The sequence below is a fragment of the Pinus tabuliformis genome, chromosome 1_2 (genome assembly GCF_031772625.1).
Source record: "Pinus tabuliformis cultivar Carrire ecotype Pingquan chromosome 1_2, CPIR1, whole genome shotgun sequence".
In the NCBI taxonomy this organism is placed as follows: Eukaryota; Viridiplantae; Streptophyta; class Pinopsida; order Pinales; family Pinaceae; genus Pinus; species Pinus tabuliformis.
In genome coordinates this window covers 131,347,838-131,375,413 of record NC_142298.1, presented here as the reverse complement: position 1 = coordinate 131,375,413, position 27,576 = coordinate 131,347,838, and the positions used below count along the sequence as shown (strand labels likewise).

Here is a 27,576-nt window from a genome sequence, read left to right as displayed (position 1 = left end):
GCTGAAGGCACTAGCTGAAACAGAGCATTTGCAGTAGAAACAACTCTCCCGAGTGACAGAAGTTGTTCCTAGCAGAAAGCAACGGAGAAGGGTTGACGTAGAGGGACTGCGTCATAAGTCTGGGCCAGAGAGAGGCCAACGCAAAGGTTGAGGAGGGCAGAAAAGACTCACGCAGAGCCACACAAAGACCAGGAGGGTTGACGCAGTTGGCTAGGGGAGCATTTCAACCAGTGTCGGGATTGCGCAGAGCCTAGAGGCTCAGTCCTTTTGTTGCTGGGGTTTAGGAAGTTGTGGGCAGTTTGCGAGAAGTGAAGTTGGTGGGGCGTTGTGGACAGAACAGTACCTAACGGGAAAAACCAAGGTAGAGGGAGTCGCTACCGAGGCAGATTTCTAGCCAAGGAATTCGGATCAGTGTTGTAGGTGCACAGGAGATCGGAGAGGTGCGACTCGACGATTGGCAAGCAGATTTCCAGGAGGGAAATCGAGCAGAGAACTTCGAGACGAGAAATAGCGACTCAGAGGAGAACTTCCAGAGGGAAGTAGAGACTCGGAGGAGTCGAAAGGAAGAGCAGAGAGATGGCCATGAATGGACTGAGGGATCAGGACAGGCTGGACGGGGCGTCCAACTTTGTGGTCTGGAAGGCCAGGATCCTGTCCATTCTAGATAGATATCGAATCAGGGCCTTTGCCTTGAGAACAATGGCTATCCCAGCTGACCCAACTAATAATGACAAGTACGAGGAGGCAATGGCCAAGGCGAAATGCATCATTTGATGGGGTCAAGGATCATGTGGTCCAACATATTGCCGAGAAAGATACGACAAAGGAAATGTGGGACACCTTGAAGACGTTGTACCAGCATACTTCCATGCAGAGGAAGATGTTACTTGAGAATCAACTGCGGTCATACCAGATACAGAAAGGGGAGCAAATAGATCACTTCCTCGGTCGGTTGAAGGAGATCCAGGACCAACTGACTTCCATAGGGGCCACGCCAAATCAAGAGTTGATGTTGAGGACCGCACTAAACTCAATCTCCGAAGAGTGGGAGACATTTGTCCAGAGCATACTGGGCAAGGCGAATCTTTCAGATTGGGAAGAATTGTGGGCGACTCTTTGCCAAGAAGAGATCAGACGGCTGAGCAATATGGGAAGTAGCAGCAAAGGAGTCTGAATCAAGAAGGAAGAGGAAGAGGATGCTACTCTAGCATATGCGGGGAAACAGGAGAAGAGGAAGAAAAAGGACCTCTCCAAGGTCAAGTGCTTCAATTGTGGGGAACTGGGTCATTATGTGAAACATTGTCCGAGTAAGAAGAACAAGGGAGAGGTGTCTGGCTCCAAGGCAGTGCCAGCGAAGGCAGAAAAGGAGGTAGAGGAGGATGACGATTGTGCCATGAGTGCTCATGTACCTCTAGAGAAGAGGCGGGGAGACATTGAGCTATAGTCAGGAGGACTACAAGCAATGAGGGGCAAGATCCTTAAGGTACCCAAACTCTTGGATTATACCTTGCTACGGGAGCCCCAAAGAGAGAGTAACAGGACTGGCGGATATCAGTAGAAACAGATGCAGATGAAGCGGTAGAGAGTGCTACAATGCAGTAGTCCCGATCAACACAGAGCTATCAGGCTATAGTAGTGCGAGAGGCTCAGAGAGGGTTACAACAGTGCAGGATGGCACAAAGAGGTTTGCAACAGTGCGAGAGGCAGGGAGTTATTGCAACAGCACAGAGGCAGTAGAGGGAGCACTTGATAGCGGTGGAGAGAGCTTCAACATCATAAGTGTTTCTAGCCTGACAGGGATGTCAGCAATTGGGTGGATCAGTTACTTCTCAGTAATTGAGTTGCAATGCAGTAGCAGTTAGCAGTAGCACAATGCAGCATGATGAGAAGGGGTTGCAGTGCAGATGCACTGTTGGGAGAAAGGACCAACAGCAGCATAGATGCAGAGGGATCTGTGTAGAGATGCAATAGTGGCAGTGGCAGGGCCATGGGCAGCAATACAGGATGCAACAGTGCAGAGGATGTTGGACGGGGAGGCCTAGCATCAGCACAGGTACCGGTGCCGTATAATTAGAGTGATGCTCAATTGGAGTATTACTAGAGCACAGTCCTCGCTAAGAGGGAGTGTTGATTTAGGGTAGCATCGGATGTGCTCTAGCCATGAAAATTGGTTGGGAGGATAAAGCACATAAGATCTCCAAGACCCAGAAATGGTTTGGGCAGATTTTACCTACTTTAGGAGATATTAAAATAATTAATATTTTTAATGGAGTCTTAAGTCTAAACTTAGGAAAAATAAAATATTAATGGGTATTAATATAAAACTGGGTTAGAAGGTTCTAAAAGACATGGATCAAGCCAAATCTAATCTTAGCCGTTGATTAGAGATGTAATCTCGGTCGTTGAAGGACCCACAGGAAAAGTATAAGAGGAGGCTTGAGGGTCAATTGGATATACACCAGAGTGATCAGTCATTCGATTTTCTAGAGCGGGGTTTGCTAAGAAAAGTCAAATCAGTGATCAATTTGCAGCGAGGAGAAGTGAGTACTGGACAGAGAGGCAAAGAGTGCTGAAAGACCAGCACAAAGGTAGAGAGAGGCAGACGCTGAGCCAGAGGGAACACACAAAGCCCAATAGAGATAGAGCAGAGACCTGAAGGGCCCACGTCATCCACGCAAAGGCTGCAAGAGTGACACAGAGGGTCGTAGAGGTTGTGCAGTGCCTTAGAGGGTTGACGCAGAGGGTCGTAGAGGTTGTGCAGTGCCTCAGAGGGCTGACGCAAATGGTTCCAGGCTCACGCTGAGGCCAAGTGGGCTAATGCTAAGCTTCAGAGGTTGCTAGAGAGGGTTTCGTGGGGCAGATTTTCTGAATATCTACTTCCAAATAGAGAGGTATTATTGTCAGTTATTTTTCTCTGTTGGGTGAGCCAGTTTGGTACCCAATTGTACTCAAGGATAGACTGCATAATAAAATAAACCCTCAAAATTGTTGCACCAATTTTCCCGCATTGGGTTTTTTCGGGGACAAGTTGTCCAAAAATAACGGTGTCACTTGCGTGTTTGCTATTCTTTCAGCAGTTGATTTGTAAATGGTTGAGATTGTATTGTGTTTATTTCGATGTTTATATGTTTAAATAGCTTGTTCGTAATTAACAAGTAGGAGAAATAAACCAGAAGAACACAGATAAAATTTCTAATGGTCAGACTTAGAAATTTCAACAATTGCATCATTCGCAGCTCTCATAATCTCTAGGCTAGATTCTTTACAAATCCCAACTTCTCTGCTAGGGATTTTAGCTAGATGGAATTTCAACATAAAATCCCCTCCTGTCATGTACTTCCCAAATAAATTGCAATGTAGTTTTTTCTAGATGTCACATACAGGTTCCCCATACTGCCAAAAAACCTTTGGCATATTTGCAATGGAAGTGGACAACTTTAAAATTCAAACCTAAGGCACAACAAACACAAGAAAATTGCATTAAACCCCCACTAAAAAAAATAACAGCTTGCTGATTTAATAAATCAATTATCAAAGATTTAGAAAATTATATTAGATCATTAGAAACTAAAAATGACAATAGGAAGATGGAAAAAAAATTGATTCAAGCTAGTTGTCCCATTAAAAAAAAAAATTAAAAACCCTTACATTTTTATGGGCATGAAAATCATGGCAAAATGAAAGCAAGCAAAGAGGCAAGCAAGAAAACAAAAATAGTGAAAAAAAAGGCATTAAGATAGTGGGATTTAGATACATACATGTCAATGGAACTTCACCATAGTTTTGGCAAATGAAGCTCACCCCTTGCAAAAAAATTTGATGGTGGATTGATGATGGTTTCTTACATTCCTCCACAATCAACAAGGATGTCCACAAACCCTTCTCCTCCCTTCTCCAACAGCTTACATAAAATCGCAATTTTTAAGGGGTGATTTATCGTTTTGCTAAAAAATCGCAGTTTTTTGGCATGTGAAAGCTTTAACAAGACAGACTGCTTGAGAGATTATTTAGCAAAGAAAGGGATGCCTAAGCCTAGAAAAGCATGTACAACAAAAAAGAGGCGCGTTGAATGAATTGAGTACGTCAAAGAAGACAGTGAGTCACATCTCGCCTGTGGTAGCCTAGTGGAGCAAAGATATATTCACATAGATAACTACAAAGTTGATTTGCATACTTAATCTTATGCTACAAAAACATATGCTTCAATGATGAATTTAAAAATTTCTAAGAATGGGATAACTACTAGATAGAAATGGCTATGATATGCATGTTTACTTTGATGATTGTTGTAGGTATATTTTGAAATACTAAGGCTTTGGAAGCATGTCAAAATAGCAAAAGTGTGGGCCATTGTTATCCAAGATAACCACCAAATGCAAGTTACAATGAAGATAATAGCATTGTGGATGCAAGTAAAAGACATGGAGACATGGTCTTATTGTTGGAAGGAAAAGAACACCAAAGATGGTGCTATTCCAGCAAGGGAGGAGGCAAATGTAATATCTCAATTTTGATCCCTAGAACATAATATGCAATAAATCACATATTGTTGTGTGAGGTATTTTAAGTGATGGGATTGAAGTGAAGGGGAAAGAGATATAATGATCCCATGCTATAAATATATGAGATCCATTGTAAATATTGCTAGTGTGGAGCTCAAGGCCAAGGCATAACTAGTGAATGCATATGATTCCAAGTGGAGGGATAGGTTATGCTGTGGTGGGCATATTTTCCACAATATGCTCATATATATATATATAATACTGAAATATAGTGCCTGATCCATACTTTTTAGAAATTAAAACATCTATAGATATGAATTAGTATTTACAAATTTAGAACTAGTTAGTTTGTTAATTTACTACATCAATGATATAACGTTATATACCAACCAATACAAAGTTATATAACAACCAATCTATACAAAGTTAAATAATGTTGACTTAGGTTCAGAAACCCCTTCTTTATCATGTTGGTTCAGGTTCATAACTTCCCACATAGTACAAACTATATTTTTAGTTTCAATTCTTATTTTTTGTGCTTACACCCAAATGAAAAAGGAACAGGATTAGGCCATGCGCATATGGCGACTCGCAACGTATCGTTCTCTTTGGTCCTCACCAGATGCATTCATACCCAGACTCATTTAACTTAAAAATAAAATTATTATCTTACCTAGTTGATTCATGCTAGTCTGAGGTTGATTCGCGCTAGTCTGTGGCCTTCAAAAAAGACATAGCGAGTTTGATTAGTTGTGCGAGCAAAAGGTGAAAAGTGTTGTCTCAACTCCAGCAAGATGTGAAAATGCAAACAATGAACTGGACTCCAGAATACCTCACGAACAGAGACAAAAAAATGATAAAAAACCAAGACGCGACGTTTTAAATTGGGGATTGTCGTGGAGCACATGTCCTAAAATCGAAATACGCTAGGGCACATTTTCGACACAGTCCAAAAACGTGTCATGATTTTAGGACACAAGGAAAATCATGTCTGACGCGTTTCATCGCTCATGTCGTGTCCAACAAAAGGAATACGGGACACGAGACCCTAAGGGACGTGTCCTATATATATATATATATATCAAAATGGTGGGTTAAGAGAGCAACAAGAGAGCCATTATACCAAAACAAGGGAAGAGGAAAGGAGGTGGTTGGATGATTTAACCTTATCATTGTCCTTTGGAGTACTATTCTTCCCTGCTCATGCTTCTTACAAGTTATCCCATATATCTTTGACTTGAATATGTGTACTAAGTACAGGTGTCATATCCTTGGGAAAAGGGGAAGGTCCCATGCAAAAAAAGGTTTTTTCTATGCATTGTATTTTATCATTGGAGAAGGAACAATTTGTGGAAAGAGGAGACAACGTCCCATGTTATGGAGATGTTTTTCCCTAGTTGTTATGGGTCAAAATGTGGAAGAAAAATAGGATGGTTGAAGAGAGGGAGAACATGCATGGAATGTCAACAGTATTTTATTCAACACCTTCAGATATACAACCCTATTATTGTTGCTCATTGACTTGCTTGAGGTTGACGATCTTTTGTTCCAAATTATGACTAGCACATATTGGACTTTCTTTGCACAACCTGAAGAGCATTATAAGGGAAGAGTACTCTAAGGGACTTTGAGCAAAGAAAGAGTAAGTCTCCATTGTGTCGTGTTGGGTGATGGAAGAGAGTGGTATGTTAAGTATAATGGTTGGATGAGGACCTGACAAGCCTTGTTGTAAGTAGATGGCTTGCCATGACAGTAATGGATTGGGCTGAGTGAGTTTAGAGCCCCATATGAAATTCCTCCACCCTATTGTTATCATGGTCTAGCTTTGGTATGGAACCAAACCTACTTCTGATGGTTGCGTGGAAAATCACTCCTCAACAACTAGTTTGCTGGAAATGGCTTTAATTGCAGATAAGTATTCATGGTTCTCTTTTTGTGGAATGCTTTTCTATTTTGTTAATGTGTTGACTTAGATGTATAATCAAAAACTTTGTGATATCAATGTTATTTCCATTTTATATATGCATGTAAATTCTATAATATATTTCCACCAAAGGTTAAATTTGGCCTTGCAAATGCTTAATGAAGAAGAGAAATCTCATGGGTAGTGTTGGATGGCCAAGGGAGGCATTTGGGGATGCTTCACACTTGTCTCATAGTAGATTTAGAATTGCATATGAGGCAAAGACACTTGGATACTAAGCCCCAATATGAAAAGGACATCACCTAGACTTCCTTGTGCAACTCCTCTGAGAGGGTTGCGCCCAAAGATGGCCTTCTACGCAAAGCACTTCTTGGAGTTGAGAGACGGGCTCATTGTTCAACCCCAGTGTATGTTTCACCACTGGATGCATGCTCTTTGCATTCCTCTAGGCCAGTTCAGAGTAGGTTCTCATAGACTTCGGGTAGAGATGGACCACCAGGTGGATAGACCAGACAAAATCTACGAGGTATGTCATTTACAGGAACTGGAGACTGAGGTGCACTTCATTCTTGGATGTCCTGTCTACTACGAGATCAAAGGAAGGTTTCATTGCTTGTTTAGAGATTCTCGGACCCTCGTCGACTTTTTCGAGTATCCCAATCAGAGATGTTTGGCCCTATATATGCAGGAGGCTCTCAGGTATATTCTTCAGCATCCCATCAGACCAGACCCCACACAGAGGATCACGACATTTTTCAATGTACTACCTTCAGACAGGGATACCAAGAGACCAATTGATACCAGTACGTATCTAGACTCTAGATCAGTGAGGATCCGTGGGACCTCACCCCACCACACGAGATCTCAGCAACAAATCCGTCTCAGATCCGTTCCTAGGAGATGAACTAGGTCCTCCAGACCTCAGCAACGCGCAAACCCCCCAGGCAACGATTTAGTGGACAGTCTACACTTTCCACCAGCTCTTCATTAGGCCAACAGACTTTGTTGAGTTTCTTCAGTGTTCTTCATTCAGCCTCGGATGTTAGGAGAGATGGGTTTGATCCTCAAACTTATTAGCTCCTATATCTTCTCTACTAGGACCAGATGTTGATTTACTTCATGCATTGTGTCTTGTTTTTTAGGAGACGGTTTGGTTCTCCTGCTTCGTATGGACATCATTGTACTCAACAGTCCCTTTGACCTACTTTGTGGTCATTAGTTGGACATAAATATAATTATCTTATCTTATCTTATCTTATCTTACACCATTTATTAAATTCCTCTTCATTGCACCGAGAGGCACATTCTATAGCCTAGTATGAGGGTGATGTGTGATTTTGTCCATCCGTGTTCAATGTGGAGTTGGCACATGTCCTTTTAGAATTAAGAAAAAGTTAGCATTAAATCATTTTTATATATAGAATATTAGCTTTGTGCATATAATGAAATAAAAAATACTTCTTATATTTAGGAGGTGAAATCCATATTTACTTGGTAAAGCAATCACACTTGCCAATGTCGCACCAGCATTGGCAAGCACTTACGACATTTATGGGAAAAAGAAAGAATAGTAGAAAACTTCTATTAATGGTAGGAGGCCCAAGACAATGATGTGAAGTGTCAACTAAAATTCTATTGGTTTAAAATGCCAGTGCACTAGGCATTATGGGTTGAGAAAATGAAGACCAAACAACAAGATCAGATGAAAACATCCAAAAGATGGAGGCTGCAATGATTCAAAAGACAGAGACTTCGATAATTTAATACCAAACCCTAAATATTCTACAATGAAAACTCAGTGAATACATGTTCACAGGAAACGTAGAAAAAAGTATCACAGTGTGAGAAAATGTTTGCACCTCAACGGATTTGATCCCTATTGGCGCATGATAGATCCAGAGTTAGATGAATCTAGGCTGGTTGGTAATCATACAAAATTATTATTATTATCCAAATTTAAGCTCATGACCAAGCCAGACACCAAATTGGTGTATGAGACCCCCTTGTTTATGGGTCAAGGGACCCACCTCTGTGCAGTGATTTGACTCCTAAGTCTAGAAGGCATACATACTCTACCCCCTCTAGTTTTGAACATGACCTCTTAGGAGGAAACACATGCTCTTAACCATTAGGCCCACTCAAAAAGAAATACATGATGATGCCTCTTTGTTCCAATTTTTTTGTCTGTTCAACATATTCACCAATGTTTTCCCCAAATAATTCAAACCTATTGTTTGACTCTTGCTAATGTTCCTCTTCTACAAATCCCCCATTAGAGCCTAATCCATTTTGATCAGGTATTTTTCTATCCTTGAGAGATGTAACAATGTGATCTAAGATCTGGAATTTCAAAGCATCATTATTGGGGCAGGAATAGCAGGATCAGACTTTTGAGATAGACCAGCGTTGGGCCACACTGATTTGATCCCTATCGGCGCATGATAGATCCAGAGTTAGATGAATCTAGGCTGGTTGGTAATCATATAGAATTATTATTATTATCCAATTTTAAGCTCACGACCAAGCCAGACACCAAATTGGTGTATGAGACCCCCTTGTTTGTGGGTCAAGGGACCCACCTCTGTGCAGCGATTTGACTCCCAAGTCTAGAAGGCATACATTCTCTACCCATTCTAGTTTTGAACATGACCTCTTAGGAGGAAACACATGCTCTTAACCATTAGGCCCACTCAAAAATAAATACATGATGATGCCTCTTTGTTCCAATTTTTTTGTCTGTTCAACATATTCACCAATGTTTTCCCCAAATAATTCAAACCTATTGTTTGACTCTTACTAATGTTCCTCTTCTACAGATCCCCCATTAGAGCCTAATCCATTTTGATCAGGTATTTTTCTATCCTTGAAAGATGTAACAATGTGATCTGAGATCTGGAATTTCAAAGCATCATTATTGGGGGCAGAAATAGCAGGATCAGACTTTTGAGATAGACCAGAGTTGGGCCATACTGATTGTTCTTTTTTGGGCTGAATTAGAAATCACGATATCATTTCTCGTAACAGATTCAAGTTTTCCTAGGGATGAGATAATTTTAGGCCCCACATTCAGCCTTCGCTCTTGAATATTAGAAGCGCCCTGGGCAGGTAGCACATCTACAAGTCGTGAATTTACCCTAAGAGCAAAGTTTGTGTTTGCCAGACATGGATCTGAACTGTGTTGTTCTGTACCATGCAGATCAACTGACCGTGTATCTAAGATCTCTTCATAAGGGACAAACGCACATTTGCAGAATGTGATTCTTCATTTGGTGCCAAACTCATTCCAAACAGACGAGGTCTGAGCCACGTTGATTAAAGTACACAACTGTTTTTTTTTCTTCGAACTTCAATGTCACTAGTTTAATGTATTGCGCCATTTAGACCAGCGTTTGAGGTATTTCATCAATGAAGAAATTCTGGACTTACAAAAGGGAAGATTCCCTAAATCGTGGACTTCATTTTAACCTAATCGAAGCTGAATCTGCAGCAAGAATTCAAGTTCCACTTGAGTTGGGTTCTGGAATTGAATAGGGATAAAGTCCCAAGCTAGAGTTTGTTTGCGTGATTGCTTATGTCGAACATAGCCTTAAAGTAAATCATGAGCTGAAAAAAGCGGGTTCACACGTTCTTCCATGCCCTAGGCCTGGCATGGGGATGGATGGTCTGTTGACAAGTATGGGCAGCTGCCCAAGCACCTTCATATTTCCACCCTAATATGGGCTCAAGTCCTTTAGCGTTTCCCCTTGTGCTATTTGTCCATCCTGCTCCGTTAATGTTTTTACACTGTACCCTTGAGGTCTTGTACAATCTTATCTATCAGATTTACTTTTACAGATTGTAACTATCAACAAAGAAAATTAAATAAAATATAAATAAAGCATGAACCTGACTAAGGGAATTTTTCATGACACATAGTTTAAACAGTTGCCTTGGTCTTTCTGGAAACTTCCTGATCAATCTATCAGAGAAAATTTTAGGGCTAACAACTAATTTTCCATGTTTTTCTCAGAAAACAGATTTCCTAATTTCCATTTTTTTTTTCAATGATTTTGCCAAACTTATAGTATAAAATTATTTTACCTTAAAAAAGGCATTTTACAAAGATTATATAAAATCATTTAATTATTTTTTCAAAAAAATTGCTACACATTTTAAAGTTTGCATGTTAAAGACTAATAAGATTTGCTAAAGTTCCTAAATTTCTATCCTTAAAATTTTCCCCGCAATCCCTACAAGAAGTATATATGTTATAACATATATATATCAAAATACAATATTCATGAAAATTTGCACCAAGGAAAATATATACCATAAATTATTCAATAATCAAGAGATATTTCTTTAAAAAGTTCAATCGTGATATGCTTTAAAAGGGGTTGCAATTCGTTACCTCTAATAGGTATGTAATTTCAAACCCAGTAATGTCATCTAGAAAGAAAACCCTGCATGTTTATGAAGGCATATTAGTATTTTAAAACCCTCTGCCATGCTAAAATACATCAAAATTTGTGTACAGGAAAACGGTAATGGCAAATTTACCATCAAACTTTAATCCAAAGGTAATAACATAAACCTTTTGCAACTATAGAAACATAAAAGTTATGGCTTAGTCCAACTGAACTTGACATGGAAAAGCAACATCCCAAAATTCTGAAAACGGATTCGTAAATAGGTTCAAAATTAGGAGGTAAGGCAAGGCATACATTACAGTGAGAACATTCGGGACAAAAACAGGGTAAAGCACACGAGAATAGAATTAGATCAATCAACTACAAAACTAAGAAGCCATTTTCCATGTATCCAACATTCTATCATGAAATCCAAAAATAGAAAAAAAGACAATTAGAATATTTGTGATGTAATTGTCCACCAGGTTACACGGTTTGGAAAGACATAAACAGAATTAATTAATGTGTATGCACGAGATTCATATTTGGCTCATATATATCAACACATAAGAAGGGTTTTTATACAAATAATGAAGGACATTTATGGATATGACAAACTTATTATGAGAGCTTCTATTAATCTTCCCTCTAAGTAATTCAAGGCTGCTGCTTGTTTTTCGGAGCATTGCAGCCTCTGATCTTTTTTAGCGGTTCCAATAGTGGAAATGCTATTAGTGAGAATGATAAGAATCCCCTAGAGAAATTTCTTCATCGTAGGAAAGCTTCTTGCCCTTGAACACTTACTGGAGTTTGCAATCTCTGATAACTTTGATTCTGCGTGGATCTTCTGATATACCATTTTATAAGACAGTATGTAGTCATAGGATTAATAATTGAAGTCATCATTTACAAATGACATTAATGATGTCTTACTTTAATGAAGTTAGGTTGGTTGTTTCATTCATGAGAGATAGCAATGTCTTTTATTCTTTATGATCCTATTCTTCAATATATTTTTCTTCTCTATAACTTTGTGTAAACCATTTGTGTGATTTATTTTATGGTACTAAATCCTGGTTAAGGCATCTTTAAAATAAATCTCAGGAGAAGTTATCATGTGGGAGAAGGATTGTATTAATGTGGAATGAGATCACATTATAGGGACATACCATTATAGTAAGCATTGCTGCAAAATCGTGCACGTTGGTGCAAAGCCTTTACCAAGCAAGAAACTTGCACAACAAGACAGAAGTGTCACCACTATCAACTCATCACCTCAGCAACTACCCCTCTTCTATTTTAGTGGGGACAGCCGGCCACTACAAGGGAAGCTTCCTAGTAGGAGTTGGGGATTAAGTAACCCTAAGAGACTTAAAGCTAAATACCCCCCAAGGCTCCTACAAACTATATCCACCCACACAAGCCTATAATAACTATGGCAAGATGGAGATTAAGTGTAAAGCAAGCAAAAGCATTCATAGGGCCTATGGGTCATGTAATGTCCCCTTTATAGAATGGGCCAATTCTAGTGGCAAATTAATGCACACATTTGCTAAGATCTTTAATTTTTTTCTTCAGGAATTATTACAAACACTTTGCAAGCAATAGTTTCCTATTTGGCATGAAAATAAGGAGAAACTTCATGCAATAAATCAAGAGATCACCACATAGAACAGAATTTACCAACTGAACACCAATTAACCCAGCCAAATCTTTATTCAACTAAATTATGAAATTTCATACATAATGCATTAATGGAACCTGGAAACTGCTATAATATTTTGCATGATTTGGCTGCAAGGATGAATGCAACTATTGTCACAAATTACTTCAGCTGCCTCCAATAAGCTGGGCCTACCCCATGAAATTCGGCCTTCTTCCATAACAATCGAAGCAATATAATTCTGCCTCCAAATAAAATGAGTTTTTCTATAGTGATGAAGCGTGTCTCCTTCAGCTCCCACGATCACCTACAATTAAATTTCTCCAATTGCGCACCTGTGAGGAATTTGATGATCCCTCCTCATTGACCAGCTAAGGTGGATAGTTTCACCACTAAAACCAATGTTGATCAGCTAGGGTGGATGGTCTCATCACTGAAACTGATTTCCACTAGGGTCTCACACCCTAACACACAGCTGCAGGAGCCCTCTAAATCAAAATTCCAAAATATCCAATACATGCCCAAAAGTGAGCTCCAATTCTCCTTTATAACTTTTATCATTAGAATACCATGGGTCATCAAAATACCATGGCTCTCCCCCTTTTTTAAGCCTTTTCCCCACTCATATAAAGTGACTATAAACTTTTTCTCTTTTTAAGTTTTTTATCTTCATAGACATTTTTTAATTTAATTATTTATTGACATTTAAACAATTAATTGATCCCCCTTTTTCCCATATAGCCTATGGGAATAAAAGAGGCTACTGAATCAGACTCCAGAAATGATCATTCTGAAAGGGACATTACAGGTCAATCCTTAGGTTATCCAAGCTAGGGGAGTCTCAAATAGGTTCTTGGAACACACCTCATGTTCACTAAATACTCGGCAGTTATAACTAGCGCACAAAGTTGCAGTTTTGGACAGCAAACTAGCACTTAAAACAGCGAGAAATCTAACCATCCAAATCACATAAAAATTATATGAACTGAAAGATTAGAAAATATACAACTTCGGGAAGTAAATTGAACAACTTTCAACAGTTCAATTTTCCAATAAATGATCATAAACAATTGATGTCAGCCCTAAAGAGTTGCAGAAACAGCATGAAAAACAATGATTTTAACCATTTAGTGCACCTAATATTGCTTCTACATCATAGGACATTCACCAATGAACGTAACTTTGCCAATAGAACACATTAAAGGTGAAAATTATCCCCAATATGAAAACCACAGAGTAAAATGATAAGTTTTAATTGATCTAGGGTTTAATTAGAGCTTACTGAATTAACAATTAAAGCTAAAACCTATCCACTTGATGAAGAGACACGTGCCTTCATGTAATATTCCCTTTATTTATTTATTTAAATTCCCAGAAAAAATTCTATGAATTTTCTTTAGAAAAAACACACATGAATTTTTGCCGGGAATTTAACAAAATTATAAAACCAATAATCACAAAGCTTGTAGAAAAATTCCACCACAAACCTCAGCTATTTATTTACAATACTGAAAGGGAAATTACATCAAATGTATTTTGAAAGGAAAACTGACAAATAGATAAGTTGAAGTAAATTTGTTCCTTTTCAAAAATCTCCTCTAGTTGGACTCCCCTATCTGCAAATGTGTGTTACTTCAACCTTCTAACAAATGCTCCAAAATCTCATCCTTCCTCGCTAAGCGCCATTGAAGAATCTAGTTGATCCCTCCAAACGACTGGCTAAGGTGTATCTTGCAACACTAAAACTAGTTTTGATCCCTGGGGAGGATAATTTCACCCTCGAAGAAGATCCACAATCAAGGTTACAAACTCTCACACAAAGCTCAACGAGTGCACAAAATCAATTAAACAAGTCATTGAATCATATCTCTGAATGAGCCCCTTCTTTCCTTTTGTTGAGATAGCTATATGAGTGCCATGGGTCATCTGAATACCATGGGTCCTTTTCTTCTTTGAATAGAGTGACTTTATAGTATTCTTTTTTCTTGATCACTTTTAAATTAATTATTCCCTAATATTTAGCCACTAGTTTCCAACTATAGTTGAGGGGAATTGGCTAAGCTACTATGATGGTCTTCGTCACTGTCACTGGCAAAAAGGGACATTACACTTCACCAAGGACAATGGAATCTAGGGTTCAAACTAAACCTAGCATAATCTAAAAGGGAAAAAAAACCTAAATCCAAATTTCTAGGGAAAATCAACCTACTTTCCCTCTGGTGTAATTTAGGGTTTCCAATTCTTCAAAAAATCAAGGGAAGAGAATTAACCTACTCTCTTCTTCAAACCTCTAGAAATTGAGGATAAAGAAACAATGGACATGCACAAGATTGCCAATTTAACCTACTTGACAAAAATAGCAACAATTCCCATGAAATATCCAAGAAATGTAAAGAAATCAACAAGCAATAGCCACAATCCTGTTGAGTTTTCCATGACACTTAAGAATCAGGTTTATGTTTAAGATCACAATCACAAACACACTCAAATGCTACAACACTCTCATACCAGGGATCATGGCCCTTACATACAACCCTGATACAAGTAAAACTAGGGCTTGGAGTCAACCACCTATGACTACCAATATGTCCCTGAACAAAGTACACTTGACTTGCTGATGTAGCACTTCCACAACCCTTTCAGTCCACGTACCTTGAACACATCTAGCAAGTCCTTTGCCTCTTCTTCTGCTGCTCACAAGACTTTTGCAACTTCAAAATGCTTGCATCTTCAACCGTCAATCTACCACTATCAATGATCATTGCTCCACCAATGCCACTAAACTTTGGCCCATATAAGTCTACCCTCTAGCTTCTCTCCTACTCCTCCAAGAGCACCAACTCTTAGGATCTTCAAACATGCCTTCTTCTTATCTCTCTGTTGCTCCAAAGATGACTAGACTTGGGGCTTCAAGGTTTCCCTCTTATCACTGATCTTGCCCACTGCAAACCACTGAACTAGGGCACACAATTTTGCCCTCACACAATCCAACAACTGAAACTAGGGCTTGATACATAGTCCACACTACTGCAATTGGCCTCCTCAAATTGGATAGAATTTAGGGCTTCTTATAGCTTTCCAAAACACCATTATGACAAACCTACCATCTCCTAGTATTCATCAACATGAAAGACAAATTACATACCTTACACAGAAGTATGATTCATCCTTCACGAGGTCACGATTCTGTGCACTTATCCTGACATTTGCGGCCCTCTTTTAGGGTCCTGTATCACCCGCAAGCCTGCCCTAATATTAGCCCTAGCATCCTCTCAAAACTAGCATAAACCTCATCTCCCAGCCCTGAAATTTCTGCGATGTCCCTCAAGAACCCTCATTCCAGCAACAATCCAAGCTCATAGCTCCCTTAAACGACCCTCCTAAACTCCTGTTACAAGGGTGTTGTCCCTTTTCTAGAGGACAGAACATTGCGTCCTAGAGACACAAAGGTTTACCCCATACGCATGCCCAAAATTTTGCCAAATAACTCGTCCAACAGATCTCTCCTACTCGGCCAAACCAGACATAAGAAAACAGAGGTAAACTTGTCCTTCTCCACACATTAGTTTGACTTCTTAGGTTTGCGACTCCTCAGATTTATCTCTCCACTTGAATGAATGCACTTAGATGGATGAGAATGAGCTTAACCCTGCCTTCTTTTTATAGTGTTCTTGATGGGTTTCATTTGCCACCAAGGGTCACACCACATGTGTCAAGCTGACCTAAACAATTTGTTTAAACACCATAAAAACATAAGACAAAAATTTATTTCATTCAACCAACGCCACATTATTGAGGTCTTTGGTGCCCCTTAGCCCTTCAAGGGCGTCCCACATGCTCTCAATGATCAAACCATCAAATTCTCCACTTGGTTTCGTGCCCACAACTTTGGGTACATGTAATGTCCCTTCCTAAGCTATTTTGTCACAAGTTTAATCTCCCACAATTTTGGATAATTTTTGGTGACTTTGGAACCCATCCAATTTTGACTTAAGGACTTAGGGGAGAGAGAACGAATTATTTTGTTAGTGGAATGTGGGGGCCACCCACATGGAAAAAACGCACTTGGCCAAGTGTGGAATTCGAATGGCCTTGGAGGGGAAATCGAAAGGCAAGGAAGAGGGGCCCACATGGGGAGGAAGGCCCGCGAAATTATAAATAGGAGGAGCTTATCTACTCAAGGGGTCTTTTGTCTATCAAACTCATTTTGTTGCTCAAGCTGCTTAGCCAGGTTACTAGCTGTTTAGCACCGAGTTTTCCAAGCGGGGAACTCAACCTTTCTTCGGGGGACTTCGAGTGCCACCCTAGGAAGGTAAATCGTATCACCTTGGAGGAGAGATGGAGGAATTTCAGAGCACATCATTCAGCCTTTGGCCCAGAGAGTGCGTGTTTCTGGAGGACACAAGAAGGGAGCATGCAAGGATTGTTTTTGTGTATCTTCCAGGCAGCATTTACCGGGAGAATTTTGGTATTGGAGACTCAATGGAGGATCAGCCTTTTGGGAGAGTTTCAGAGTAGGAGATTGTTGCTATTGGGTAGTTCGATTTGCAACTTCCTGGGCCTGCGCAAAGAGCTTTCGCTAGGCACAAGTGGTAGCTTGGGGGAGGAGTTAGAGAGTTGGAGTTTGCCGGGAGAAGTAAGGGAAACCTTAGAGGGGAGCATCTCAGCCTTTGGGAGTGATTTGGAGGGCTTTTCTAGCAAGCTACAGGTAGGCTGTATTTCCCAGCACTTGGAGGAGGACGTGGTATTTGGAGGCCGAATTTCGGGGTTCCAAATTAGGCGAAACCCCTTCTGGGTTTTGGTGGGTTTTGGTTGAAGAACTTGAGGCTAATTTTGCAGCATTTTCTGAGCACCGGAGGTGGGGTTTCCAATAGACAGTGTAGATTTTTGGGCAGCGCAGCGCATCTTTGGAGCAACAGTTGTGTAGCATTTGGGTTGTTGTTTGATCACCTGGGTTTTGTCATGCTTGCCATTTAAGCAAGCCCAGGTGCACTTCTCCAACACTATTGTACTTGCTCCAAGAAAATTAATAAAATGGCTCAATTGGTTCTTATTTATGGTGTTTATATGGGTGTTTGTTGATTGTTCCAATTTTCTGGTGTTGAATTTGTTTATTGCTTTGCATATCATTGTCTTTCCTAGATAGGAACATTACAGTGGTATTAAAGCCCAGATCTTGGCTTAGCCATGGGGGATTCTCCTATGAGTGAGGAGGACCGATAGAATATTCCTTACAGGAGGCAAAGGTACCAGAGCGAGGAGAGGGAGCTGGAGATCACTCCAGATGTAGAGGACCATGGGAAGGCAATGGTGACAGAAGACATGGGGGAGCCCAAGAGAAGAGAGGAGATTTCCTTTGGCAATCTCTTAAAGGCTCTGAGCGATTTGGCAAAGGGGCAGAAGAATATGTTAGATGAGATCAAGATGCAGAACCGGGAGCGAAGCACTCACCAGGAGTTTCTATTTGGAGAGACTTCAGAGGCCTCTCATCAGTTTGATCATCTCTCACCTATTGCACAACCTCCATCCTCTAGTGGACCAACTCAAGCCACGCTACCTTCTTTCTTACCTTTGGCGCAAGGTGAATTAGGAGGACTTGAAGATCATTCACTCATGGGAGAGCATTTCAGGGAGTGGCAGTCCATGGGAGCAGACTTCAGAGAGGCACTATCTTTCAGAGACTTTTGCCAACTCAAGCAGAATGAGAAGGGCAAAAATTATGGAGGCTAGGGCATGCAAAACTATGAGTTGCAACGTACTATTGGGAGGATGTACTTCCCTACATATGATGGCACTACCAAGTGCACAACTCGGGCTTGGGTGGAGAAGCTGGACACTTATTTCCAGCTCAATAGGATGACGAAGGTGGAAGCCATTAAAATGGCTACACTACACTTGGAGGGGGAGGCACACGATTGGTGGTTTCATGGCTTGTCTACTCTGGGGCATGCCAACGTGACTTCCTATGAGGATTTCACTAGGAGAGTGGTGGAACGTTTTGATCAGAGGGATCTAGAGGCTCACTTCAGGGAGCTGACCCAACTCAGACAAACGGGTCATCCAGAGCAATACATATCCGAGTTCCTAAGAGTCTCAGTCATGGTGCCAGATTTATCAGATGCTAAGAGGGTATACACATTTATAGAGGCGTTGCTAGAGCCACCGTGTGGACCAGTGAAGTCACCTAGGCCCTTTACACTACAAGAGGTCGTGACATGTGCTAGAGACCTAGAAGGGGCCATCCCCAAGACACGAGCACTGATTCCTACACGCACTCCCTACAATCAGAAGGGAAGTGATACTAGGCCACCACCACAAAGATAAACCCAGGATCGTGAGCAACTAGATGATGAGACCAAGAGGGACCTCAGGAGGAGGAAATTATGCTTTACTTCTCGGGAGCCCTGGGCACCAAGCCATCAGTGCACAGCTGGCAAATCCCATTATATTGAGGTCTTTTCGGATAGTGATCAAGTGGACGATGTGGAGCTGGAGTGTGGTATGGGAGACAGTGAGAGACCGGCAAAGAGGGGACCACCACCACCACCAGATGGGGGAGCATCTTTTGCACCATCCAAGAGAGTCCTTGCTTCTTTATGAGGGGTCCCCAAATTTCTGACGATGAGGATCAGAGGCACAGTACAGGGGCAACGTGTCTTATTCCTAGTTGACAGTGGGGCTACCCACAACTTCATTGATGCTCAGATGGTTCAGAGGAGGGGTATCACCACGACAGAGTTTGAGGGTTTTTTAGTTCTGGTGCTGGGAGACCGAACTATGCAGTGCACTCGGTATGTTCCCGCCTTGACAGTGACCATGGGGAACTACTCGATGACAGACCATTTCTTCGTGGTGGACATACCAAACACCAATGTAGTGATGGGTGTCTAGTGGCTATACTCCCTTGGCTGAGTCACCACCGATTGGAGGAAGTTGGAGATGGAGTTCACCAGGCCGGATGGCAAGCTGGTGGTCCTTAGAGGCATGCATTCGTACCCTCCACAGATAGTTTCAGCACATCGGATGGAGGCAAATTTGAGGCATGGAGACATAGCGTGGGCAGTAGAGCTGAGGATTTTAGAGGCTGGGGGACATGCCCAATCACCACACCCGAACATACAGGCACTATTAGACAGATACTCAGTGGTATTTGGGGATATTCCACCAGGGCAACAACCAGACAGGGGATTCGAGCACACCATCGAGTTGGAGCCGAGTGTGCAGGCGGTGATTACTACCCCTTATAGGCACCCCAAGGCCTATAAGGACGAGATTGAGCGGGCCATCAAGGAGTTGTTGGCGTTGGGCCACATCAGGCCGAGTTCCAATCCCTTCGCTTCTTCAGTGGTGCTGGTGAAGAAGAAGGATGGAACCTTACGCATGTGCATTGATTACAGAGCGCTCAACAAGAAGACGTTGAAGAACCGGTACCCCATACCATGCATCGATGAGTTGATGGATGAGCTTAGAGGAGCCAAGTACTTCTCTAAGATAGATCTGCGCTCGGGGTACCATCAGATCAGGGTGAGGGATCAGGACATCCCTAAGACAACCTTCAGATGTCATTATGGGCATTTCGAGTTTTTGGTCATGCCCTTTGGGTTGACCAATGCACCTACCACCTTCCAGTCATGTATGAACCATGTGTTCCGGGGGCAGTTGAGGAGATTTGTATTGGTGTTTTTTGATGACATTTTGATCTATAGCAAGACTTGGGAGGAGCACCTACAACACCTGGAGGTGGTGTTGCGTATTTTGGAGGAATAATAGTTTTATGCCAAATTGTCCAAATGTGAGTTTGGCCTGACTGAGATGCTCTACTTGGGGCACATCATTGGCGCAGATGGGGTGAAGGTGCATGAGGAGAAGATACGAGTTATTCGAGATTGGTCGGTGCCTAGAGATGTGACAACGCTGAGGGGGTTCTTGGGCATCTGCACCTATTACCGGAAGTTTGTCAAGGGATTTTCGCAGTTGGCAACACCCCTCACGGACTTGACCAAGAAGGGGGCTTTTACATGGACAGATGGAGCACAGTCATCTTTTGATCGCCTCAAGGAGGTGATGAGTAGTTGTCCAGTGTTGGCACTTCCGGATTTTACTCAGCCATTCACCATGGAGTGTGATGCGTCAGGAGAGGAGATTGGGGCAGTATTATCCCAGTATGGACATTCCATTACTTTCGAGAGTCGAAAGCTCCTACCCCATGAGAAGTTGTATTCTATATATGACAAAGAGATGTTGGCCATCATGCATGCATCTTCCAAACTTCGGCAGTACTTGGTGGGTAACCGATTCTGGGTGAAGACATATCACAATAGTCTTCACCATTTCATGGGGCAGCAAGGCCTCAATGATAGACAACAAAGATGGGTCAGCCAGGTGCAGGCCTATGATTTTGATATCGAGTATGTGCAGGGGAAGCACAATGTAGTGGCCGATGCATTATCCAGGAGACCCGCAGGCCTCTCACTCATGAGCATTTGCCATGATTGGAAGGCCCAGTTGTTGGTAGAATATTCTAAAGACCAGCGTGCATGCGATATCTTGGAGGGGACACATGCAAATGAGTGCTACCGGGTGATGGACGAGGCTTTTATACTACAAGGGGCGCATATTTTTGGTACTGGGCTCACAGTCGAGGGAGAGTGATGCCAGTGTAAGCTGCAAATAACCCAATGATGCAGCCTAAGCCGTATATACCCACAGTATGCAAATTCTATTGCATGTCACACCATGTGTGTCCCAAGAATTTTGAAAATTCCATACTTAGTGAAAACCTTCACTTAATCAAGGTTAAGGCTCCTTAAGCAAACTCTATGCGAAAACGTTTCATTTGACTTTCCAAAGTCTAAACTTTAATAAACCTTTAAGAGGAACCCTACACAACCCTTCATAAACTTTCGCTAATTCTTAACTTAACCTGAAATACACTAATTCCGCTTATTTCTATTATAATTATTGTATAATAGAAATATCTCATAAACACACTTAAACCTTACCTTTCCTCCATTCTTCAACATTTTGCACATATTTCAATGCTCTCCTTAGCGAGTTAAATCTCCGTCGTCGATCTCATTCCTTGATCCAACAGTTATCGCATCACCCAATCATTAACTATCCCAGACGATCTCCACCGTTGATCTGCTCCGTTCAATCCAACGGCTGTCGCGTCACCCGATCGCCAACAAGCTTGGCTGATCTCCAATCTTGATCAATCCCGCTTGATCCAACAGTTATCGCGTAATCTCGCGCAGATATTTGCACGACCATTATCCGATTGAAAGCACGCGAGAAAAGTGGTTTTCTCTCTCCACCATTTGTTACTGTTGATTTGAGGTAGCATCGGATGTGCTCTAGCCACCAAATTTGGTGGATAGGTTAGGGCACATGAGATCTCCAATGTTCAGAAAGGGTTTTGACAGATTCTAAACAAACCAGGAGATATTAAAATAATTAATATTTTTAATGGAGTCCCTAAGTCTAAACTTAGGGAAAATAAAATATTAATGTGTATTAATATGAATCTGTGTTAGAGTGGTCCAAAAAACATGGATCAAGCTAGATCTAATATTCGCTGTTGATTAGGGACTTAATCTCGGTCGTTGAGATGTCAACAGGAAAAGTATAAGAGGAGGCTGAGGGTCACTTGGAGAGTACACCAGAGTGATCAATCATTCTATTCTCTAGAGTTGGGTTTGCTAAGAGAGATAGAATCAGTGATCAGAGAGCAGCTGAGGGGCATTGAGTACAGTGAGGCAGAGATAGTGCCGGGAGAGCAGCAAAGCAACCAAAGAGAGTGACGAAAGAGCAGCTAGTGCTCACGCAGGGCCACGCTGAGGCAACTAAGTGTTGCGCAGAGCACTAGAGAGGCCAACGTAGCTAACGCAGAGGCTCAGAGCGCTGACACAAGACCTCCTAGGACTGACGTAGGCCAAGATAGGTTGACGCAGGGCCAACGCTAGGCTAGGAGAGGCTGACGCAGTCCAGATTGGGCAGATGCTGGGGTTTCTGGGGCAGATTGATGCTGAGTAGCTGCCGGAAGGATTATCGAGTTTTCAGCTAGTAGATTTGTCAGAAACAGAGAGTTATTACTGATAAAGAAATTCTCTATTGGGTAGGCCAGTTTCGACACCCAAATTGTACTCTGATATTGCTTAATAAGAAAACCCTCAGATAACTGCACCGATTTTCCCACATTATGTTTTTCCGGGGACATTAGTCCAAAAATAATGGTGTCATGTGGTTTGCTTATTCTTGTTTCTTTTAGTTGTTGATCTGTAATATGTTGAGCATGCACTGGTGTTTATTTTCAGTATTTACTTTGTAAATAACTTATTAAAGAAAAATAACAAGTAGGTAGGAATAAATCAGAAAAAGTGCATGAAGGGTTTCTAAACTAAGTAAACTTAGAAACTTCAACATGGTATCAGAACGTGGTTGCAGATCACAGGAGGACTAAAAGACATCAGCGGAGTAGAGCAATAGCAGCAGAAAACAGTTGTCCCGAGGTGACAGAAGTTGTTTCTAGCAACGCAGAAGCCAAGAAATGTGACACAGAGCCAGCCAGAGCCACGCAGAGGAAGCCGAGAACTGCGCAGAGCGTTAGAGAGGCCAACGTTGTTGACGTAGAAGGCCAGAGGGCTGACGTAGGGCATCCTAGGGCTGACGCAGAGCCAGCGTGGGGCAAAGAGGGGCTGACGAGTTCACAAAGAGGCAGTTGCTGGAGTCTAGAACGCTGCAGAAATATTGCAGAGTGGAGCTGGTGAGGTACTATAGTCAGGACTCAGAACAGTACCTGACAGAGCAGGGCCAAAGGAGTTGTTACCGAGGGTTTCTAGCAGAGGAACCTGGATCAGCAGTGCAGTTGCACAAGACGATCAGAGTAGGGGCTTGACAAGCAGCAGAAGGATTTCCAGGAGAGAAATCAGGACTCAGAGGGAGTCTAGAAGAGAACTTCCAGACAGGAAGTAGATACTCAAAGGAGTCGAACAGAGAACTTCCAGGAGGGAAGTAGAGGAGTGTCATGGCACTACACGGAGTAAGAGACCAAGATAAACTAGATGGAGCATCGAACTTCGCAGTCTGGAAGGCCAGAATCTTATCAGTGCTTGACAGGAATCATGTCAAGAACTTCACCTTAAAGGTGATAGCTATCCCAGTCGACCCCAATGATAACGACATGTACGAAGAGGCAATGACGAGGGCCAGGTGCATTATCCTTGACGAGGTCAAGGATCATGTGTTACCACATATAGTCGAGAAGGATACGGCAGTTGAGATGTGGGAGGCTCTCAAGAACCTGTACCAGCATACTTATGTGCAGAGAAGAATGTTGCTCGAGAACCAAATGGGGTCGTATCAGATGAAGAAGGGTCAATTGATTAACACCTTCCTCGGAGGACTGAATGAGATCCAAGACCAGTTGACTGCTATAGGAGCGACACCAGATCAAGAGCTTATGGTGAGGATGGCCTTGAATGCTGTCTCAGAAGATTGGGAAGTGTTTGTCCAGAGTATCCTAGGCAGAGGTACTCTCCTAGCTTGGGACAAGATGTGGGCAGCTCTTCGCCAAGAAGAGATCAGACGGCAGTCGAAGACAGGTAGCAGCAACAAAGGGATCAAAGTTCAACAAGAGGAGGAGGATGTGGCCCTAGCATCTGAGGGAAAGCAGGAGAAGCGGAAGAAGAAAGATCTCTCCAAGATCAAGTGCTTCCACTGTGGGGAGATGGGTCATTATGCGACCTAGTGCCCAAGGAAGAAGAGTAAGGGAGAGTCTTCCGAGACTAAGGCAGCGCCAGCATGGGCAAAGAAGGAAGTTTTGACAGACGATGATTGTGCCATGAGTGGACACGCACCACTTGAGCAGAAGTGGGGAGACATCAAGCTATAGTCAGGCGGACTGCAAGCGAAGAGGGGCAAGATCCTTGAGGTACCCAGCCTCTTGGATTAGACCTTGCTACGGGAGCCCCGACAAGGAGTAGCAGGACTGGCTGAGTGGGTAGAGACGGATGCGGATGGAGCGGCAGAGAGAGCTATAGTGCCAGAGTCTCAAGACAGCGCAGAGCTAGCAGGCTACAACAGTGTGAGAGGCACAGGAGTGTTGCACCAGTGCAGGAAGGCATAGAGAGATGTGCAACGGTGCGAGATGCCGGGACTTGTTGCAGCAGCGCAGAGGTCAGAGAGAGGGAGCACTTGTTAGCAGCAAAGGGAGCTTCAGCATCAGAGGGTGTTTCTATCCCAATAGGGAGGTCAGTTGGTAGATCAGTTACTTACTTCTCAGTAACTGAGTTGCAGTGCAGTAGTGGGCAGCACGATGCAACATGATGAGAGGAGGTGCAATGCAGATACAGTGTTGGAAGAAAGGACCAGCAACAACACGGATGCAGAGGAAGTTGTCGTACAGATACAGCAGTGGCAGTGGCAGAACCATGGGCAACAGTACAAGAGGCAGTGGTGCAGAGGATGGTGGGCAGGAAGGCTTAGCATCAGCACATGTACCAATGCCAGATGATCAGAGTAATACTCAGTGAAGAGTATTGCTAGAGCACAGTCCTCGCTAAGAGGGAGTGTTTATTTGGGGTAGCATCGAATGTGCTCTGGCCACGAAATTTGGTGGATAGGTTGGGGCACATGAGATATCCAATACCCAGAAAGGGTTTGGAAAAATTCTAAACAAATCAGGAGATATTAAAATAATTAATATTTTTAATGGAGTCCCTAAGTCTAAACTTAGGAAAAATAAAATATTAATGTGTATTAATATGAATCTGTGTTAAAGTGGTCCAAAAGACATGGATCAAGCCAAATCTAATCTTAGCCGTTAATTAGGGACTTAATACGGCCATTGAGATGTCAACAGGAAAAATATAAGAGGAGGCTTGAGGGTCACTTGGAGAGTACACCAGAGTGATCAGTCATTCTATTCTCTAGAGCGGAGTTTGCTAAGAGAGAGAGAATCAGTGATCGGAGAGCAGCTGAGGGGCATTGAGTACAAAGAGACAAAGAGGCAGAGATAGTGTCGGGAGAGCAGCAGAGCAGCCAGAGAGAGTGACGCAGGAGCAGCAAGTGCTCATGCAGGGCCACACGGAGGCAGCTAAGTGCTGCGCAGAGCACTAGAGAGGCCAACGTAGCTAACGCAGAGGCTCACAGAGCTGACGTAGGGCCTCTGGGGTTGACGCAGGCCAAGATAGGCTGATGCAGGGCCAGCGCTGGGCTAGGAAAGGCTAACGCAGTCTGGATTGGGTAGACGTTGGGGTTTCTAGGGAAGATTGGTGCTGAGTAGCTGCCAGAAGGATTATACAGGGTTTCAGCCAGTAGATTTGTCAGAAACAAAGAGGTATCACTGCTAAGGAAATTATCTATTGGGTAGGCCAGTTTCAGCACCCAAATTGTACTCTGATATTGCTTAATAATAAAACCCTCAAATAGCTGCACCGGTTTTCCCACATTGAGTTTTTCTGGGGATATTAGTCCAAAAAAAATGGTGTCATGTGGTGTGTTTGTTCTTGTTTTTTTTAGTTGCTGATATGTAATATGTTGAGCATGCACTGGTGTTTATTTTCAGTATTTATTTTGTAAATAACTTGTTAAAGAAAAATAACAAGTAGGTAGGAATAAATCAGAAAAAGTGCATTAAGGGTTTCTAAACTAAGTAAACTTAGAAACTTCAACAGCGACGTGTCGGCCGCTAAAGGTAATCGCGTGAAATTTTGAAAGACCGCTTACCACCTTTAGGGCGCGTGAGAAACTACTTCCTGTCTATGGAAACTGCTCACGTGCTTAATACGAAACTTAAAGAAACTCTACGTAATAAAGGGTTAGCGCTTAATCTCCGCCATTCGTCTTCTTAACTTTATTTTGCGCGACTTAATCTTGAGCGTCTATCGCACACAACCTCGTCCGTTGATTTGACTGATACAGTGGTTCCTGTGCACCGTTACGTCCTTTTGGATCTTCCTGTGTAATCACCTATTCGGCCTTCTGCCTGTGTATTTGTCTTCGCCTCACGACTTTCAATTGTTTTGATCTCGATCTCTGCTCGCGCCTTTATGCTTCCTTCACCTTTGCTGTAATATTAAAGGCTTTCTCCAATACTGTCTGTGCGCAACCACATAACACATTTATCTGTTACTCCTTTGATTCTGCACACCTGCAACCTAAGTTACGCAGAATTTCTCTAGTCACACACACAATCTAAACTCAATTACACGGTACACATCATACAAACTCAGAATCGAGTTATCTATATTTATAAACAAACATTTACACATGAATTTCTTCCTCGATCTGATCTTCTATATCAGTGGTCTTTCTTCCCTGCCCGTAGGCTTATAGTCAAACCTATCTAATCTCACTCTAACTAACTACTATGCCTTTTAGGCTTACATTTATACAAAACGTTTTGTTTAACCAATTCTGGTTTAGATCCTTAATCTGCTAAACTAAATCCTGAATATCCTCCAAGTCCACTTTTAACTCCAGTAATCCCTAAGAATTCTCTCTAGTTCCACAAATCATGACGCCACTTTCTAGTCTAAGACTTACAATTGATTTCCAACTCTCTCGTCATCACTCATTTCTCCTACATTCGAGAGCATTTACAAATAACCTCACAATATCTAATTAATTCCTATTCTAATCACTTAAAACATTAATAATTACATACATAGAAACCCAACTTCCTTGAAAACACAAGACCCCCTAAGTTGACTAGAACATAATGAAATTGCTGAGCTGTATGCTCTTGCATCAGACTCCCAAGGTTAAAATAATCAGGATCTCTTGACCATGTGCTTCCAACCTTTGTCTTCTTCGATCCCATAATTTGTCTTTGGTTGCTGCTGTTGTTTGTCGCTGTTCTCCAGGTTTCCATACTTTATGTTGCTTTGCTCCACTAGTTATGCTTTCACAGTCTGCTGCTGTCTTTCTCTTTCTGCTGCTCCTTGACCTTCTTACTGTTGTTTTCTTCTAAGGCACCTTCATCATCAATCTTATTATTCCTTCAATCTCTATGTCCAATTTGTCTTTTGTCTAATAATTACTTTGCCATTTGTTGTTGTATTCTGTCCACTCATCTTCAAACTGTTGTTTACTGTC

The 27,576-nt window shown here is 42.0% G+C and overlaps 1 protein-coding gene across 3 annotated transcripts in view; it reads right to left on the bottom strand.

Moving 5' to 3' along the window:
• LOC149204863 (PGR5-like protein 1B, chloroplastic) overlaps positions 1-27,576 on the bottom strand; it is a 261,252-nt gene that overhangs the window by 118,563 nt on the left and 115,113 nt on the right. For all 3 annotated transcript variants that reach the window (XR_016252393.1, XM_089394812.1, XM_089394811.1), the window contains exon 7: positions 10,817-10,868. Coding sequence is in view for 2 of the 3 variants with exons in the window: in XM_089394812.1 (XP_089250938.1) it covers positions 10,817-10,868 (52 nt within the window). In the remaining variant the exon portion in view is untranslated. The remainder of the gene's footprint in view (positions 1-10,816; positions 10,869-27,576) is intronic.